Raw genomic sequence first — 20,025 nt, 5'->3', positions numbered from 1 at the left:
CAGTTAGGCACACACGATATTGAAGGGTTTTATTTAAGGGAGTAGGGAAGTTGCATCAGGTTTTGTCTATTCCAGACAAGAACAGAGCATTCTGTGGCTTTGGCTTTCAGGGTTGGTGGAGACAAAAAAGTCTGAAAACAGAAATAAATCTAGCAATCTGTAGGAGATGATAATTTGTCTGCATATTAAAAAGCATCTAAAAACTTCCTAGCTTTTTCTCCACCGAGGAAAGCAACCCTGTCTGATCTCAAGCAATGCTTCCCTGTACTTTTGCAAGGTTTGGAGGATTAAAGCCATTAATGTATGGAGCAGGTACAGTCAGTACAGAGGCAATGCACTGCACAAGGGAAGGGTCGATCCCCTGAAACGCCAGATGAATACATTTCAAGTTTCAAGTCAATATGGGTATCAAGTCACACCCCGTGCAGGACAACTCCTCCGTTCGGGTTTTCTCTGCCATTCAGACTGGAAAGATGAGCCCAAATTGAAAAGTCTGGATGCACATCTCAAACAGGACATCTTAAAAACACCAGAAGCATTAGTAAAGGAGCTTTCTTGATCAAATTATTATAGGCGGTGGGACCTATTGAAACAGAGGGTACCTACAGGGCAGAACCTCCTCAGATGCCGCATTTCAGCAGCGTGAGATTTGCAGGGTACCTTTCATTTAAGGTCCAGGCTTTCAAAAACAAGGATTGCATTGTACCGCTGGGTATCTCCTTGGGAAATCTTAAACCACAGCAGGGCAGAGTGAAGCAGGGCAGCCCCGCCATGGGCACTGCGGTGTGTGTGCTGGGGTGTCTACGTGTGTGGCAGCCGGCGGCATGCAGGGCAGGGAACACCACAATGGATCATTTTTAAACTGCAGATCCATAGCCATATAAAACCACAAAAAACATCAAGCTCAGTGCCCATAAGCTTCAAACAGATTTCCTTCACCCCTTTAGGCTTTTCTTAGATGGCATCCCAGGGCTGCATAAGGGATTTTGAACCAGGGAGGGGACCGGGAACATGGGAGTGGGGAATTCTTCTGACCACAGCAAAGCTAGCAAGTTCAAACGCAAAAAGGCCATAAGCTCACCCTCTCTTCTGCCTGGGAACTTTTGCTTTAACTTCTATTAACAAACCAGTGTTTAAAATGCAGCAGGCAGCGGAGGAGGCAGGAGGCACAAGCAGGCTGGGCTGCAGCAAAAGCGAGCACTGCTACAAACAGCTTGTGCAAACAGAGGACACCAAGTGGGACATCTGAAGGTACCTACAGAGACACGCACTGTTTGTGCCAAGTTAATATCCCTCACCTTAGTTAAATAACATTTGGAAAGAAAAGTAAAGCAGTATTCTGACCAGAGGACTCTCAGTCAGTAATTAAATGCCATGATTATAGCCTGATTTTCCCCTAGGACACAAACCCAGATATTTGGCAAAGGCAGGCATCCGATTATTGTGCCTCCCATAGGATGCACTGAGCTTTATCTCCCTCCTGCTGTATACAAATCTTCCTGCAGTACTGAATCAAGACCATACGCCTTCCTGCTTCCAATTATAGGCTACAGTTTTGGGCCTTTTATGTAAAATAGTTCATGTCCAAAATTTCATTATGAATCCACAATACAGTACCTTTCAACTTGGACAAGCTGCCAACTCATTAAAAAGCTGCTTTTAATTTTTTTTTCATTATTATTAAAATGTCTCCATGGTGATGCGAGTTTCTCAACCCAAATAACCATAATGGATGAATTATAGCTGACGTTACTCTGTTACTGCTCTGCTGTCCTGGCAAAATAACAATGCCTTCACTGTCATAGCTAGAAATGACCCAGGCTATTAAATGATGTATGAAAATGCATCCACACAGACAGCAATACTAATAAATACATCATAATAAATATATGAAGCACATAGAAATTGACCCAAATCCTCTTAAAGACAATGGAGACAGACAATGGAGACACACCCCCCCTCCAACAACAGGTTTGGGATTAAGCCCTTATATTCGTTCACTTCTTCAAATGAGCTCATGCTGAGAGATGTTGCACATCCACCTCTTCACTTAACGGCCCTGCACCGATGCTGAATTTGGCTCAGCGTTGCTCTTTTATCCCATGGCCAAGTCCTTTCAAATTCACTACGTGCAACCTCCTGCAAAGGCAGCAAAGGGTTAAGACCCCAATTCTGCAGATGGAGCCATGGAAATAGCTGAGGAGGTCCAGAGTGGGCGAAGATCCCTCCAACCCACACAGCTCCCCACACGCCGATGCCATTAGCTTCGCTTGAGCAGATTGCATCTGTGGTATGCCCCAATATGCAAAACCAGCGGAGTCAGGCTGAGTTTCTTCTTTCCTAAGCACCATGACCAGGGATTAAAGGCTCTTGTACAATCTCATGGTCTTCAAAATAGGGACACAACTGGGACGTCTTCCTACCCCAGATCCTGCAGGTGTATCCAAACATAGCCGAAAATAAAGAGCCCTGCTGCTGATTTGGGAAGGACAGGAAACCTTTAGCTGCTTAATAGCGAAAAATCAGCAAAAACCCATGAGCTGATGCAGTTCTGACACAAACACAAAGCAGATCTGTTGTGCGAGATGGTGTCATTTCCAGAGCCACTTTTCAAAGGACAACAGCTCTTCAACGGTGTCACCAAGTTCTGGCCTTTTTCTTCATCTGAGAAGGCTCTCAATTTTGGAATGGCTTGTTTTCCTCCGAGATGACTGTTCAAGCTATGATAGAGGTTTTTGAGCTCCTAAATATATATGCAGACTCCCACAAGCAGTGTGGAGAATACAGAGCTTGCTAGAAGAATGCAAATGACATTTTGCTGGCTGCCACTGAAAACTTTGCCTTTCTTGCCTCTGCTGGATGAGCACAGTTTTGCTGGGAAGCAAAACTTATTTAGGGAGCAAGGACAAAGAGCATCTCAGCAGATTTTCTCACTCTTGTGGGCTTGAAAAAACAGACAAGCTTTTTTTTTATATATACATACACACACATCTTGCTTTGCTGGCTGTGGCAGCAGAATACAAAGCCCATAAAATTACCATCTTAGAAAAGCACCAACTTCTAATTAACACAAAAATATCATGTGCAGTGTACATTCGCCTAGGGTGTTCTATAGCAGAGAGGGAAAGTTATGCTACAACCCACCCGCCTGTTAACACGAAATCACTAAAACCACATTTCTCCTGGTACATTGCACTGCAATTACTTTGTTATCTTTATCTCCTCTCTCATTCATTTGGTGGTGTGAGCTGAAGTCACATCTAGTTAAGGAGATGTACTGAGAAAGCATCCATTGATCTGATGGAAAACACTGAGGGCTCTTCACTTCGCTCTTCCCTTCCTATTTCCTTAGCAAGCAGCAGAGAAGACTCAATGACTTTGGAAGCCTTTGAAGGGGTCAGAGCTGCTTCAACCAACCCATGTTTGTCCAGATGATTAAATGATTGAAAAGTTGCTTGATGACACCAAGGAGACACCATCCAGATCTTCTCACCCAAGGAAGACAGTAGATGCAAACCAAGAACCCAATGAGGACATACAAGTAGCGAAGTGGGACAAAAGCAAGAAAATCTCCTGCAGTGCTGAGTTCTCTCTCCTGTGACCACGATTCAGTTCTGCATGCTGTCTTGTTGTGTTAACCTTTGTCATAGTGGTGTCATCCAGTCTCCTTACTACATTAATTGTTTTTATATCTTGAGGTCACCACTGTTTGCTGGTTTCCATAACACAAAGGCGATCAGGCAAGATTTCACAGTGGCTACAGCAACTACTGGAAAGCTCTCAAATCTACTACAGTTGTATATTCCAAACTGGAACCATTTCCTTCAAGCACTTCTAAGCTTGAAAATACCAGTTGGGCCAAATCTTTGAGTCATTTCAGATACATGGAAAGAGAGTACATGAAAGCAGTTAAACACATGCTGGTTAGGTTGAGCTGATCTTGCCTTGGGACAGATGGATGGACTCAGGGGCCACTGCAGGACCCTTACAGCCTGCCCCCGTGATGAATATTCCCCATATCCACAGGCACAGTCCTCCAGGACATGAAGGTGCAGAGGGGTGCGGTTGGCACATGATGATATTATCTATGGTCAGAAAGGACTGTCCTGCCCTGGGCAGCAATCAAGACAAATGTTCTGCACTTCTGCAGACATTGAAACAGGGATTTAGGCAAAACTGAGCAACTCCTTCACTAAGGGTTGACCATGCGATGGAGGGCGACCAGCCCACAGCCCAGGCACAGCTGGCTCTCATCTTCATGTCAGGCTCTCAGTTCGCATGCAAGATACAAGGTATGCTCCTGCTCACCACAGATTAAATATAATTCACCTGCTTATTGTCACAGCAGGATAATAATGAAGTCTGAAAATAAACCTTAGCAATAACACATGCAATGAAGGAAATCCAGGACTGGAGGTTGCAAGCGCATCGGCAGTCCAGCCTCAGCGTCCTCATTTAGGCTGTTGACAGTCTGGGTCTGACAGATACAGCATATTAATTAAAAAGTGTTCGTAGTGGCATGCTACATTACCTCTGATTTAGCTAATGCATTTTGTATCATTAATTCTCTCACAAACACCAGAGGAGAATGTGTGTCTGTCTGCTTTGCTTAAGTCATCTACTGCTTCACAGACAAGTTACATGCAGCACCTTTCTGCCTCATTGCTAAACCTTCCTCAAAGGCACTTTTCTCACCAAACCTAGAAGTCCTACCATGCCTACTCCCAGCACCCCCACGCTGCCCCGTGTGAAGGGGGATACAGCAGTGCTCCTGCATGGCTTCGGAAGGAAGACCTCCGATGGTGACTACGTGTTCAAGGTGAAGCTCTCGGGCAGTGAGCTGTGTGGGTCCACAGGTCCAGTCTTTTTACCAGCACATTTTACTCTACAGTAGAGATTGTCCCTTGGCCTAAAAAATTTTAAAACTCCAGTACATCCTCAGCGACAAATAAAATGGTCAGTAGCCCACACGCTCTTCAAGGGCTTTGTGAACTCCTGCATCTTAGTGGCTTTCTCTAATCAACCTCTGATTTCTTCAAACAACTTTTCTTGGGACATCTGTTCCTGTGGGGCAGTCTATTATTTTTATATGGTGATTATTTGTGTTACGAGAGACACCGCAGCCACAGAATAAGACCCTACTGTGCTTGGCAATCCACAAATGCAGAACAAAAGACGGTCTGCGTTCCTTTGCATCTTCCAAGTCGCTCCCCCCAGCTGGATGTCACTGTGTGATAATGAGACAGTAGAAACTTTCTAATATAGGAGGGAACAGATGTAGGCACTGGCCACATCTTCCACAGTGAAACCCGCCACCATGTGCAAATGCAATGATAAAAGAACAACTTGCTGCAATGTTACTTGATGGTTGAAAAGTTTGCAGCCCCCTGAAACAGCAGAATCGCTCCCTGCCAAGGGAGCATGCAAGCACACTTGGAAAATGAAGGAATTACGCAGTGCCCTATGTGTGCCTGCAGAATCTGAAAAGAGGACCAGATATTTCCATACGACAAAAAAAGCTGCAGACTCACCAGGATACAGCTGCTTTGTCGGTGCACTAAGCTGAGCATCTTTCGTTACTCTATAAGCAACATCTGCTTCTTTTGAAGATCTTCTGCTTGTGCAAAACCCTGTTGTTTTTGTTATACCATCAGGTAAATTATGGAAATCTAATACCTTCAAGAGGTCTGCAGGTTCCGCTGTAAAAAAGGAAAGGAGAAAACAAGAATTAGCAGGCAATAAGACTGGCACTTCCTCGGATCCAAGTCATTATTAGCCTCCCTCACACAAATCATTCATCACAATTTTAAAAACAGATGAAATAAGTTTTCAATACATCTGCAAATACAATGTTAATACCAGCTTCAAAGCTAGGATGCTCTACTGCTGGTCAGAGATACTAATTCAATGCAGAACAGCTGATCAGCTGTCTGCACAAGGGCAGAAGGGAGAATATACTATCTTATTAGCTACAGCAGTTATTTTCTGGATGTCTTCACCCAATCTCCATCATTTAAGCACATCCTGAAGATTAAGCATTAGACAGGAAATTCATGATCTGAGAGAAAGACTTTAAATCAAGAAGTCACCATCAAGCTGATGCAAACATTTCCATTCTTTTTTCTTAAATCGGTTGATCCAAAAAGTTGTTTTGAAGCAAATACCTGAGCAAGCTTCCCCAAAGGATTACACACACCATGCAAAACAACCACGTGTAAATTCACACTAGCTGGGATAACAGGTAAACCCATAGCCATGCCTTGGAGTATAAACCAGTTATGGCAGAGCAGTATCCCAGCACAGTGCTTTGGTGCTCAGTGGTTGTTCGTGCTGCCTGAAGGCTCACCCAGACCCTGGAAGGGTTTGTGCACAGCGTCTCACCCTGTCCAGGGTGAAGGCAGGCGGCACAGGACAGGGATGCAGCAGAACTCCAATGCAGGCACCCAAGTGCCCCCCCCCGCCCCGCAACTCAGCCCAAGCCCAGGCAAGTCCCATCAACTAATCCCCCTTCTTTCCCCTCCATGGTACACTGGGATTTCCGCACACAGTGCATACAAGGGTGCAGCTGGACAGGCCAACAAAACACATACACTTCACAGAAGAGATAAAAATCCAGTTACTCCCTAGCTTGGGAAAAAGCTTGTTCTGGTTTCTGTGGCCTCATCATGCAGTCTGTCCCTTCAGTTAGGAATTTAGGGCAGACTATGGAGATGTACCTCCATCCTGGCCAGGAGCAGGCTGCAGCAGGGCACAGCACAGCCACCACAGTGCCCCATCCACCATCCCTGTCCCCCTCCTCTGGGCAGTGCGGTACCTGGCAATGCCTCCAAGCCAGCTGCACGGGCATTTTGACTAACAACACGAAGCAAAAGGCTCCTTTCCTTAATAGCCCTCCCCTCCACCACATCCCGTTAGGCTCGTGTCCTGACCGAGGCTCTCGCTGCCACAGACATTAAACTAGTTTATCAGAGAGCACTTGTCTCACACCCAGCACTCCCCACACCAGCAAAGTCTGAGCTCGTTCACCTCCAGATGTTCAGGTCTTTAGAACATTGATTAAGTAATGCAAGCGATACGTCTCATTAACTTCCTAATCTGGTCTTGCTCACATCAGGAGAGGTGGTGTCTCCAAAAGTGGAATAACCAGATCTGACTTCAAACGCTTAAAAGAAATTATTTTGAATTTTGACTAGATACTTGGAGCAAAGCGCTGTCAGAAAGATGAACCACCCAACTCAAACTCCTAGCAGTGCCCAAAGCAAATGTCTGCACAACAGCTTCATTTAGCCTTGCCTGGACAATATCTCACACCTGTATTATTTTGCAACTTGATCCATTATTTTCCCTGAATATTATTCAGATCCTCAAGGACAGCCACACATTAGATGGGTATCATTGCAAACATCAGACTAAAACAAACCCCCTGGGCTGGCTGCCCCAGCTTCCAATCAGGATCTCGGGGCATCTTGCCATGCTGCGTGGCCAAGGGTGCAAAGTTTATTACCAGCTCACAGAATGACCACAAACTGCTCAACTGCAGTCAAGAAGGTGCATGCATAGCTGCTACTGCAAAAAAAGGACAGATCCCCCAAAGGGCAGGAAAATAATACAGGAAAAATTCTTGTAAGGGAAAAAAAAATATTGGCATCATGTTGGGATCAAGCATGTTACTAGAAAGACTAGAGAGGGAGAGGATTTGCAAGGGATATGCCATATGCAACTGGCTGCATCCCTGGGGAAGGGCTACAGCATGCACATGAGCACCAAACACAATAAACCACCCAACAAGGGAAAGAAAGAGCACGAACAGATCTTTTACAGTATAAAAAGTTTTGGTTACCAAGTAGATCAGCCTAATATTTGCATGGAAAATTCATGTACATTGTTAGACAGTTTTTAAAAGTTTCCACAATCCTGAGAAACTGGGCCCTCAATGAGAGATTACAAACATATGGTGAATCCAAGTCAACACTGCAGATGATAAACCAGCTGAGAGAGCCTGGCCCAAGCAGTGTACAGCTGTAACGCTTCCTCATCTCTCTTACTCTTGTTAGACAGTATATGGATGACACGCATTTGTCTAAGCTGTCCTTGCCACTTAGATCTTCCCACTGCTTTTAACCATGTTTTACTTCACACAGAAATAGCTGCATACATACAGCCCAAGCTGTGTTTAAGCAACTAAAATTACAACAAAACTCCAGCTCCACTTCCAGTTCCTCCCTGTGCTCCAAGAGATTCAGATCAGCCAGCTCCCAAGCTGCCTCCAACATTTATTTAGGGAGGAGAAGGGAAAAAGGCAAAGGCAAGGGGGAGGGGATGTGAATTCCAGACTCCTGACATCAGCCTGGTCCCCACGCCGGGTGCGGGGGGATTTGAGCCTCGCTCATAGCACTGCACATAAGCCATCACGCAGAGAGCGGCCACAGCGGGGCCGAGGCATTTGCAGGAACAGAAACGTCTGCAGAAGAATCCATCATCCGAAAGCACGGCTGCTGTTATGACAAAAAACTGAGTGAACACCATCTCCTTCGGCAAGGGAACCCCGGCTGACACCAGCGCCAGTCGTGGTCATCTCATAGGAAAGAGGTGCACAGCACTGGACAAGTTAAATGCTGCTCATTGTCATGATCTTATAGCTAAAATTGTACAGTGTATTGACAAGAAGGAAGTGCAACGTGAAAACAGAGGATTTCACCAGCTCTATACACCTTAACAGAATGACACTGCTTGCAAGCCATAGGGCAACTGCTTGCCAAAAGCTCCTGCAGCGGTTATAGCGAGGTGATGGGTATTCGAGGGAGCTGGACCTCCTCCAGAAGCCACGGCCATGAGCAGGTAGAAGGCTCGGTGCTCCAGCCCCTGCTCGGAGCCCGCTGAGCAAGCCCTGCTCATCACCAGTGCCCTGGTGCCGCATTTCTCATTTGTAAAGGATGATTCCAGCATCTGCCTACCTCCCTGTGCTGCTGTGAGCCTCCAAACACAACACGCAATTCATCTTCATTTTGAAGGAATATCCTCTACACCTCCATAGCTATGATGGATTAGGTCAAAGCGAGATATTAAAGTAGAATAAGAGTTTGTGCAGTACCCAGACTGCAAACCACGCAGGAGAGGAAATAACCTCTGCTCACAGATGTGCACAAGCGTCTCACCTCTGCTTGCTCCTGAAAAATCAAAGAGGAGGTGAGCAGCCAGCTGAAGCCCTACAGACCACTCATGTTGCGCTTCATCACTAAGAGCATCAGTCCAAGTAGGACTTAAGGAGCACGGAAGTCTCCAGCTCTTTCCAGAAGGATGAGTTTCACACAGGAGCTGCTCTTGTTCCTGCCCAGCTAATCAGTTTATTTATTTCCCCTTGATTTTTCAGCCAAATCTAAACTCAGCAATCTCCTGTTAGGAGCTATGACGGTGTCATGCACAGAAGGACAAAGACCAGACTGACCAAAGTCAGGCCCTACAGGGTATTTCTTACAAACTTGCACTGGGCTTGGCCTTCATCCGAGAACTGAATTAGCTGTTGCTTTATGAAAGCTTTTTTTTTACTTGCTATTTTATGAATAACATTACTATGCAACATTACACACAGGATCATTCTTTCCCTTGAGATGCACAGGGCTCCCCAAAGAGACCGGCAGCTCCGTCCCTGCTGCGTGCCAGAGGAGGGTGGCAATACACCTGGCACACAAAGAAGCAAACCCCAAATAGCCAACGTTAGACCAAGATCAGATCAGAGGCTGCCCCAAAAGCCTGCACCCAGCAGCATGTAAAGCCCTGAACAAGACCAAAAAGGAGCATTACTTCCCATTTTAACAGTGCGGATAGGAATGACCCGCTGATGAGCCAACAGTGGCAAAAGGAGGAATTAAATCCCTAATTCCTCCCTGTCTGACCAAGGCTTTAACCACAAGACCAATCCTTCTGTGTTAATCTGATTCTTAATTATTTAATTACCTGTTAAAACCTGGAACAGAGGCAGCTGGTATTAAGTTTATAACTCTACCCCCACACAGCAGTGGCCAAGAGCCACTTTTTCTTTCCTACACATGAGTATTAAAGCAAATCAAGCAGCATTCATTGAAATAAGCTCACTGGCTTTGGGCTGGGCACAGGCTCCAGCCAAAACAGGGTCAGCGTGGCCATGTCCTACCACCCTCGACCACAACTCAACCGCCTGCTCGGACTCAGCTGTGGGATGCAGGAGTAGAAATATCCCCAAGGAACTCAAAAGGAACCAGAAGCATCGTTAACATCTGAAGGTGGATATTAGAGAACACTGAACACCCCTGCCCACGGGCTAACCCCATACCCAACGTGGCCAGGTTGTTCATCCCCACCTTTCCTTTTCCTGACTGTTCTTTAAATCAAATTTTAAAAGGGAAAGAGGTCTTAAGCCCCGCTGATCCTTCTGGATGCGTGCAATAATAAACAAGGATTTTTTTTAAATGCCATTACACTTGCTAGTGACAGAGCAGAAAAGGGGACAACCAGCCCTTGTTTAGCGACTGCAGTGAAGGTCAGTTAAAGACCTTCTTGCATGCACCACAAGCATTATGTAAAGGTTAAACAGTTTGGTTTCTCCACCAAGCTTGATATAAAGCCCAGACCCTCCTAATTTTATCTTCCCTGGCCAAGGCATTTTGTTTTGCTTTCACCCGGGGAAGTTATGCTGTCCTCGCTTCACCCCCTGCAAGGGCTAAGGGGTGTCAGCCCAGAGAGGGCACATGCCACCGGTTCCCTGCTCCTCTCCTTTCATTGCCCCCTTGGCTGTTCCCCAGCTTGATGTTCTTAAAAGCAGGATGGATCAGCAGGAAAATAAGATGGTATTCCCCCCTCCAAAAACCACCCAACCCAAGAACCTAATGGAAATGGTGCTACTGAAATTCAGTGCAAGATGGACCTGCACCTTCTGTAGACCATGCACATACAGCATTAGCCAGAAGTCATTTATCTAAGCCATACTTATGCCTGTAATAATCATTTTTAACACCTGAAGCAAAGCTCTTGAATGGGCCCCAAAGGACTTTACCACGCGCCACGATACATAAGTCGCTTATATGTTACTTGTGCATATCCACATTTCCAGTGTCTGAAAAATTACAAATAACAAACCTCAAAACAATTCTTTCTCCCATCATTTTTCAAGGCCTTTAATTAAATCCTTATCCCCAAGGAAATCTGCAATATTTAAACTTGCCACTGAGTTGAAGGCTGAAGCTCTTGTAGCCTTGCCATGCTGGTGATAGACATTCTCCGTGGCCTCCGTGCTTTACGCGGCGGCATTCGGAGGCGGCTGCTCTCCCCGGCCACCCCGCACAGCCATCTGGGTGAACTGAGCAGCACCAACATGCGCTGGTCAAAAAGCAAAGCCAGGCATTCAAAAAGAGTCTGGATTCTAGTAAATTATAAGGTTTAAGTATATTTATTTTCCCAACTATAAACAGTTGGTTTTATAAATGTGTTATTAAAGTCCAATTATGAACATGAAATTTTATAAGCCTGTTCCAAAAGCAGCCTCCCGGTTTCAGTGTGATCTTCAAGCTTTTCCAGCTATCATTTAGGAAGTTGGGCGGTTTTTAAATTGTTTTTTGAAGTGAAGCAATCACATGGCTCCAGGAGCAGAAACTTTCAAGAAAAAGAAAGCAAGAAAACCCCATTAGGTATCACAGGACTCCTCATACAAATCCCAGCAAGCTGGCAATGCCACAACACTATCTCTCAACTGCAAACTTAGCAGCGCATACTTAGCATGAGGACATGGATAACGAGGACTGAAGGGCAATCCAGGCTCCCCAAGCCGCCCACCAGCCCGCAGTGCCAGATGCCCCAGAACTGGGTCTGCAGCACGGGACGGGAAGGAGCAGAAATGCTGTTTCTGTAGTACGGAGAGCACATCTGGAAAACCTCCCCCAATTCTTCAGGGCGCCATTGCATTCGTTCGATTGCTAGTGAAAGGCTCTGCCTTGACATCCTGTGAGATCAAAGCCAACCCTTTGAGAACACGCGCAGCAATGAGAGCGGCAGAGGAGCTCCCACGCCATGCCCAGCCTGCTCCTTCCTCCGAGGGCCTGGAAAGACCGAGCACCCACCAGTCAACAAGACCCCCAGTCAGGCCAGTGTCCTCATGGCGCTGAGAGCTGTACCTGCAGTGGTTTGCTTACTCCAAATGAGTTAGCACCTTGATCTACCTCTTCCTTCTTCAGACCTCTACGCATTTTCCAGTGGAGCTGCAAGAGGACGCTGTGTATTTGGTGTCTTGCTGAAAACAAATTTGCTTTTCCAACCACTTTTTGGCTCATCTCACCAAAACAGTCAGGAGGCCCCCCAAAGATTTTCAATGAACCAGAAGCTGAGAGGTTTTAGCAGAGCCATTTAATCAACCAGAATTGCACACACACCACTAGCACTGCCCAGTGCACCACACTGTCCACGAGACAAGAAAGCAGCTGCACTGCCACCCAGCAGCTGCATTACAGCTGCGCCCAAAATCGGGCTTAAGAGGTCAAAGCCTTCCCCATCCATTAACTACCACTGCCATCTTAAGGTACATCTGTAGCTTATTCAGTCTTACCTGACAACATCAAGCATGCCTTCAGCATCTTCACTGAATGCATTCTTAGAACTTAAGACTCAAGAAAATCCCATTTCTTCAACTTTTTACCTTACAATACCCTTCAAAGTGGAAAAAATTCCTCATCAGCATCCTGAGACACACATTTATTGCGCACAGCTGACCTGTTGTATTAATGCAATAACTGAGACATTTGGGTGTCTGGAGAAGAAGTCACCATCCTGTAACAGCGGAGAACCATTCCTCTATATTTGGTTTCATAACAGCTGAAGGGCATCCAAAGACCTTCAGGACTTCATGACACAGCACTTAGTCATACTATAGTTTATGTGCAATTATTGCCAAAGATTTGAGGTCATAAGGTGAAGAATGAATAAGCATTTATGTTCCCAGCTCATTCCAGGTGCCCTCTGCAACTTTCTCATCATTTAATACGTAACAACCCACTGGTCTGGGTATTTGCATACAAGTGTCACATCACCAGTGAAGCAGGTTTATGGGAAGCAAAGCCTTCCTATATGAACAAGCACAGAATAACAGAATCATTAAGGCTGAAAAAGACCTGCAAGATCATCAAGTCCAACCATCAACGCCACACCACCATGTCCACTAAACCATGTCCCGCAGTGCCACGTCCACATGTCCCTTGGACACCTCCAGTGATGGCGACTCCACCACCTCCCTGGGCAGCCTCTTCCAGTGCTTCACCACCCTCTTAGTAAAGAAATTTTTCCTAATATCCAGTCTAAACCTCCCCAGTGTAAACCAAACCTGCCATCTTATCCCACAGCAAGTAATGACAGTAAATAAAGGGATTAAGGAGTATTTCAAGAGTAGCATCTCCTTGAGACAGGAGATCTCCATCTCAAGTCCCACAGAAAAATGGAAAGAATAATTTTCTGTGAAAAAGTGAAGCAATACACTGCAGTTAACCTGCCCACAATTAAACACCTGGCTTAAATTGCCTTATTTCTCCTGCACACAGATCTCTATCAGCATCCAGGCTGGCTGGAGCGGCTCCATTGTACCCACCCTACCATCCTGACTCCTCAGGGTCAGGAAAGTGAGCGACTGGACCTGAGTGTCCTGGCCCTCCGCTCCAGCCCCATGGCTGTTCATGGAAGCACCATGCTCAGGACACCTGCAAGAGCTTTCCCAGATCTCCCTGCTTCCTTAACTACCCATCTCACTTCAGACCTCAGCCAGAAGAATAGTTTCATACATTTCAAAGCCAAAGGGGATCACTGGGAACTGATGCAAAGCAATGAATAACTGGAATCATACTCAATAGATTAAGAACAGGAAATTTATCTTTCTGATGTAAAGGCAGGAGATAAAAAAAGAGACATCAAATAAAATTAAAAAAAGAAGAGTTGGATCCTGGGCAACCAGCATCTGTGTTGCAAGGTATAAGAGACATAATTTTGTAAAGCACTTTCAGGTACTCAGATGACAAGTATGAAGTTATTACCATATTTTCCCCAATTAGTATCAATATATCCTGCACAAACAACATAAGGCAGAGCACCACCCTGTCTCACTGCATTGTGCACTGGAGCACAAGTCTGATGAGGAGCGGCTGAAGGAACTGGGGTTGTTCCATCTGGAGAAGAGGAGGCTGAGGGGAGACCTCATCGCTCTCTACAACTGCCTGAAAGGGGGTTGTGGGGAGGTGGGTGCTGGTCTCTTCTCCCAAGTGACAAGCGACAGAACAAGAGGAAATGGCCTCAAGTTGCACCAGGGGAGGTTTAGGCTGGATATTAGGAAAAATGTCTTTACTGAGAGAGTGGTGAAGCATTGGAACAGGATGCCCAGGGAGATGGTGGAGTCACCATCCCTGGAGGTGTTCAAGGGACATGTGGACGTGGCACTGTGGGACATGGTTTAATGGGCATGGTGAGGTTGGGTTGGTGGTTGGACTTGATGATCTTACAGGTCTTTTCCAACCGTAGTGATTCTGTGATTACCTTCTCAAACAGGAAAGGCAGATTCTGCAGAGCTCCCTGAAAGCACAGCAAAAACCCATTCCAGGGAGGAGACGTTATTGCATATTTTTCAGGGAAAAGGTGATTTCCAACAGAAGCCCAAAGAGCACCCAAGCTGTGAGAGGTCAGACCAGGGTGCGCTCACACAGCAGCACCCGCGGTGATCAGGGCCAGGAAGAGCCAGCTGTGAGCCAGCAGCAGCACCACACTCTAATCCCAACCCGGGAAACCCAGCCAAGGTCGGGGTCCCCCCCCAGGAGGGGGCTGAGCCCCCGCACCAGCACAGCCACTGGTAGGGCAACGTGTGGGTGCTTCACTGCTCTGCGTGAAAACCGGCAAGGGAAAACACGCCAAATGCACAGACCCTTTCCCTTCCATCTTTACCAGCTTTTGCTTCTTTAAATACTTTTCTAAAATAGTTTATTCTTAGCACCAAATAAACACTCAATTATTTCCTTTGAAGGACCAAACTCTGACCAGCAAGGCAAAGCGTGCAGGGAGACGGATGCCCCTTCTTCCATTGCCTTTGGGGTTTCTCACTCCCCAGCCAGCTGCCCAGAGGTTGAAATAAGTGTCTTGGCTTATCATATGAATTAAATACCAAGGGGTAAATGCTCCTGTGCTGAGACCCGCAAGAGGCAGCCAAACACAGATGAGAACTGGAAGCTGCTTCACTTAGCGATGGATTTTCATGGAGCCTGGAGTCTTCGGGTCATGCCTGGGGGATCTCCATGATTTCTACTCCTTACCTGAACACTTTTCACCACTGTTGACCTCCTAGGTGCAGCCCTGGGATAACTGACTAAAACAAGATGGCAGAGGCCAAGACAAAATATAGACAAAAAATAATATAAAGCTCCAGTTGCCATTGCTCAACATCCTTTGGATGGACTTAATACAGCCCCTTAAATTCTTCAGCATCCCAATAAAACAAAATTATATATTTGGACAAAGAGGAAAGGCATTTTAAGAAGGAGAATCGAGGAATGTGAACTGCAGGACTAAAGATATAGAAGTTTGTTCCCTAGGAAGGGGCATAATACAGCAAAAACCACCAGCTATAAAAGGGGTCAGATACTCATCTGGTGCACATCAGCTCCGTTCCAATAGCTGCAACAGAGCTGTGTCAATTCACATTGCTCTAGATAGCCGAATATTTCACCAATGACTCATATCATCCCCTTATGGGGTTTTTTAAAGGCCCAAATAGTCCCAACTGTGAACAAAGGAAACCATTATGCAGAGTCAGATTCGAAAGATCATATGCATAATCCCAGAAGAGAAAGAAAGAAACCCAGAACTGATACTGGAGCAGCTCTGCAAGATGACATTAAATTCAAAGAATCAAATAATCTTTGTTCCTTTGAGCGTAAATCTTTTTTTTAAAAATAATCAATCATTTGGGTTTCTAACAAAGCAGTGGTGTTAGCAGCTAACAGCAAGCAAAGAGCAGGGCTTTCCTCCACAGAATATAATTAAACCCCGCAAAAAAAAAAAATCTCTGCTGCAAATGCCACGCAAAACTTAAAGACAAAATGCACCGAAAACAGGCAAACATTTAGGACTTTGGGAGAAATCCCAGCCCCGTTCAAGAGCAGCAAATATCCCATTCGTTTTAACAAACTGAGGATTATCAGATTCCCCCCGTGGTAGGGGAAAGAGGGATACAGCAGCACAGGGCTGGCTCCATGAGCATGGGGATGGCTCAGCGGAGGAAAAAGGGTGCTAAAGGGCCAGGGAGGAGGATGGGCTTTTGTCTGACATCGGAGCAGCTCTGGCCAGGGCGATTCCCACCCCGCCGGCGTGGGAGCCAGGGCTCGTCTCTCCACGGGCCAGGGAGCAGCCAAGTGACACATCCATCACCAGGAAGTTGGGGACAGCCCGCTGCTGGGTGCCAAGAGCACATGGGGGAAAGCACCCAAAGGAGGGGCTTCTGCCCCTTTCAAGAAGCTGCCGGCCCCCGTTCCCACTAATCCTGGGAAAAGGTGATGAACAAAATCCAGAGCACAGGGACAGGGCAGTGGCAGGGTCCCCAGAGGGCAGGTCTGAGGGTGCAAAGCCAACACACAGCATCCCTTCCCCTGCTCACGGGCAGCCTCCCCCATCCCTGCATGGATCAGCGGGATTTCCACTGGGATTCACCAGCTGGCCCCAAGTCACAGCGTGACTTCTTCCTTCCACCCCCCTCCCCGCGGCAGCAAACTATCCCATCCACTCAAGAGAAAAACACGAAGCCTTTTAAGGCAGAGCCCAAGTCAAGCCCTGCCAAACCCCCAGCCCACGTCAGCGCGACTGTTCAGTGTCCGAGGAGTTTTTACGGGCCCGTCCTGACAGCGGGGTCAAAAGAATTAGGTGAATCACCAGCTTCAGTCGCCATCGGTGCCTCTGCTTGTACACCCAGGCTGCAGCGGAGATGCCTCGCATACCACCCTGCCCACGGCCCCGCGCTGCCCTGATGCCGGCCAGCCCCGCTCCCCGGCTAGCTGGGGTGCAGGGGGAGCTTCCCAACCCCCGCCAGCTGGATCAAGTATTTCTGGGTCACTGTGACATTTTGGGAAGTTCTCCAGCAGAAGTTTCATTACCGGCAGGAGTCTTGCCCTTTAAACAAGAAGTAAGGGTGAATGGAGTCTAAAACTTTTAGGGTTATTAAAACTACAAACTCACACGCTCAGCAGATCTGCAAAAGGAAACTGTGACAAAGCATGACTCCATCTACTGAATGATTAACTGAGAGGTCTTCAAGAGAGCTCAATTGTAGGAGCAGTTCCTGAAAGCCAGCCATAAAGGGATACAAGGTATGTGCAAAAGAACAGGCACTCTCCTCTCCTGCCCTCCCACCCCAAGTCTCTGGTTCCTTTACTCAAAAAACTCACTTTAAAACTCTTGCAAGGCCCCTGGATTGCCTCAGCCCCGAGGCAGCACATAGAGGTGTACCAGCAAGAGATGGAAATCGCATCCAAGACATCCATCATTCTTCCGATCAAAACCTTGGCACAGCCTTTTGGAAAGTCGCTCTGCAGGTACAGCATTGAGGTTTTCCAGGTTGAGGTGGGGGGGAAAACCCTCTGATGTGAGAACTGTCCCCTCTCCACCTACGGCACCTCATGCTTTTCTTCAGAAGGCGATGAGGAACCAGCTAGTATCTCCACAGACATCTGACCACGTGGCCCAGCTTGGTGACAGGACTTGATGTCCACAGGCAGCATCTCTTCCACGCTGAGCTGTCCTGTCACGAGGCAGAGCGCACAGCTCGAACCCCGGACCACGCACGCAGAGCGGAGTGCTTCAGCGACTGCAGACACATCAGCAGCACTTGGGGACCTCCAAGGCACACTCCACTGTGACCACATTGCACAGCCAAGGCAACCCAACCAAACTACAGGTTTCACTTCAGGCTGACGACAGCTTTAAGCAAAACCTTAGTCACTACTTCTATAAGCGATCATTATTTTCTGGCTGGGCCTTACAGGATAGCCACTGCCTTTCCCAGGGTCACGGCGCTGCCATGGGACTCGCCCCCGAGCCAGCTGCAGCCAGCACTGCGGCTCCTCACTGCCCTCAAGCAGGTGCATTTGGCAGGGGAAAAGGAAAGTTCAACCTTTTGTCTTTGCTCTACCGAGTGCCATGTGTTTCCAGACGATCCGGCACTTGGACAGCATTGGCATTTTCAAAGTACTTTGTAATGATCATCCACTTAATGCTCTTTGCAAGATTTAATTAGGGCCTGATCTTGCAGTACATTAAAGTCAACAGAAGTTTTGCAACCACTTTTAATGGGGTGCGGAATAGTAACTCCTGCAAGGAAGAAAGGAGCTGGCATGCTCATCTTCCAGACAGGGGGAAATAATACACGAAGACCTGACATAACAGTCTCTTTGTCAGAGCAAGTGTGAGCATCTTCCCTCTGCCGCTGCCAGCCACAGCACGCTGCCAGGGCCACCATCTGCTCCAGCCTGCTGCTCCTAGATGCTGTAGCACATCACGGAGGGCACCTTTCTCCCTCCTTTTGGTATCCAAACCTACTTGGCATTGAATCAAGAACACAAAGGGCATCACCCTTTGATGAAACCAGGGAGACATGGACCAAGGCAGTGGCCTCCTCCGCTTGACACCTCTCTCAAAACCTCCCAAAAACACCTTCCAGAGAGACAGACAAAATTCAAACAGCTGACCTGTGGTTTTCCTGCAAAAGCAATACTTTGCAGCCCTCTAGGTCATTTTATGTGGGTGACCATCTCATTGCATCCCAGGGGTGTCACTGAGCACTCACAGACATGGGATAGGAACTGCATCGGGCAGGCTGGAGCCATCATATGCAGACATACAGTCATGCCTTACACCCAGGAAGCCCCCCAGCCCATCTACACTGGATGCTTACAAGCACTCAGCAGTCTACATGCATGTCAGGACAGTTTGGGAACAGACTGAGCCATGGTCAGAGCTTCTTCTCCTCCTCCTCCCCCCATGCTAGTGGCTGGCAGCACAGTTGAACACAGCAGGATGGACATAAAGCAGCCTACATCCGTATAGGATGCCCAACGCCATGTCCTTTGACGCCTAATGGTTAGGAAAAAATAAAGAGCTCATCAGGGCACTTTCTAAATGGAAGTCTTGTGCCAAGGGAAATAGGACCACCCTCACAAGTGCAGTGCAAAGGATTACGTTCCGTCTCAGCATCTTCCCGTGGTACTCAGGGAAAACAGGAGATGCTAAAGAGGTACTGTTTAGAGCAGGCTGTCCAGCAACCATGGCTGGAGCTGCTATGGTGCAAGGACACAGGGGACAAGAGGGACAGACAGCATCTTCTATCAGCTAGACCAATGCAGTCTGGAAAAAGCAGCCAAAACGGACAAGCTTTGGGGGAACATTAGCCATTCTGGCATAATACCCTCTCTACAGCCTTCCTATAGCCATGCCCAGCCCTTTAATTTCTGTTACAGTGCTGCAAGAGGATTGCCCAACCATGAGCTTAATTAAACACATTAACACAAGCACCTGCATAATTACAATCATTTCCACCATGGTAAACATTGCAGCTACAGTCAGGCTGGCGATCAGCATCGCATGGTTGGCACATCACATCAGCCACTTAAAAGGGAACAAAACCACAGAGGACTTTACTGCGGGGCACTACCCCACACCCATACAGGTAGCCCAGCTGGGATGCTTCCAGAATACAGACATTTAGAATAAAGACTCATTTCCATGCATTGTGGGGTTTTTAGTTGTCCATAAAGTTAATGGGACCAAGCCTAAGTAATTTTTATTTTTCAGTATTTCACTGGATGATTTTAAGAAAGCCCAACACTCAGTTATTTCCAGCACTACTGTATACTCAAATATTTTGACACAGGAAAAGAATTGTAAAACCAGTTCTTTCTCTCAAATGTTTAAATCAATGAACTCTTAGCATTTACTTTATATCCATATCTGATTTTCCTCATCAAAAACATAGCCAGAAGGCAAATT

The 20,025-nt window shown here is 46.9% G+C and overlaps 1 protein-coding gene across 2 annotated transcripts in view; it reads right to left on the bottom strand.

Annotated features, from left to right (window-relative positions):
• Positions 1–20,025, bottom strand: part of COL5A1 (collagen type V alpha 1 chain) — a 160,616-nt gene that overhangs the window by 116,497 nt on the left and 24,094 nt on the right. For both annotated transcript variants that reach the window (XM_059828941.1, XM_059828942.1), the window contains exon 2: positions 5,532–5,699. In XM_059828941.1, the coding sequence (XP_059684924.1) occupies positions 5,532–5,699 (168 nt within the window). The remainder of the gene's footprint in view (positions 1–5,531; positions 5,700–20,025) is intronic.

The sequence above is a fragment of the Gavia stellata genome, chromosome 24, assembly GCF_030936135.1.
Source record: "Gavia stellata isolate bGavSte3 chromosome 24, bGavSte3.hap2, whole genome shotgun sequence".
Lineage (NCBI taxonomy): Eukaryota > Metazoa > Chordata > Aves > Gaviiformes > Gaviidae > Gavia > Gavia stellata.
The sequence above is the reverse complement of the archived record's forward strand: the minus strand, read 5'-3'. Positions and strand labels throughout refer to the sequence as shown.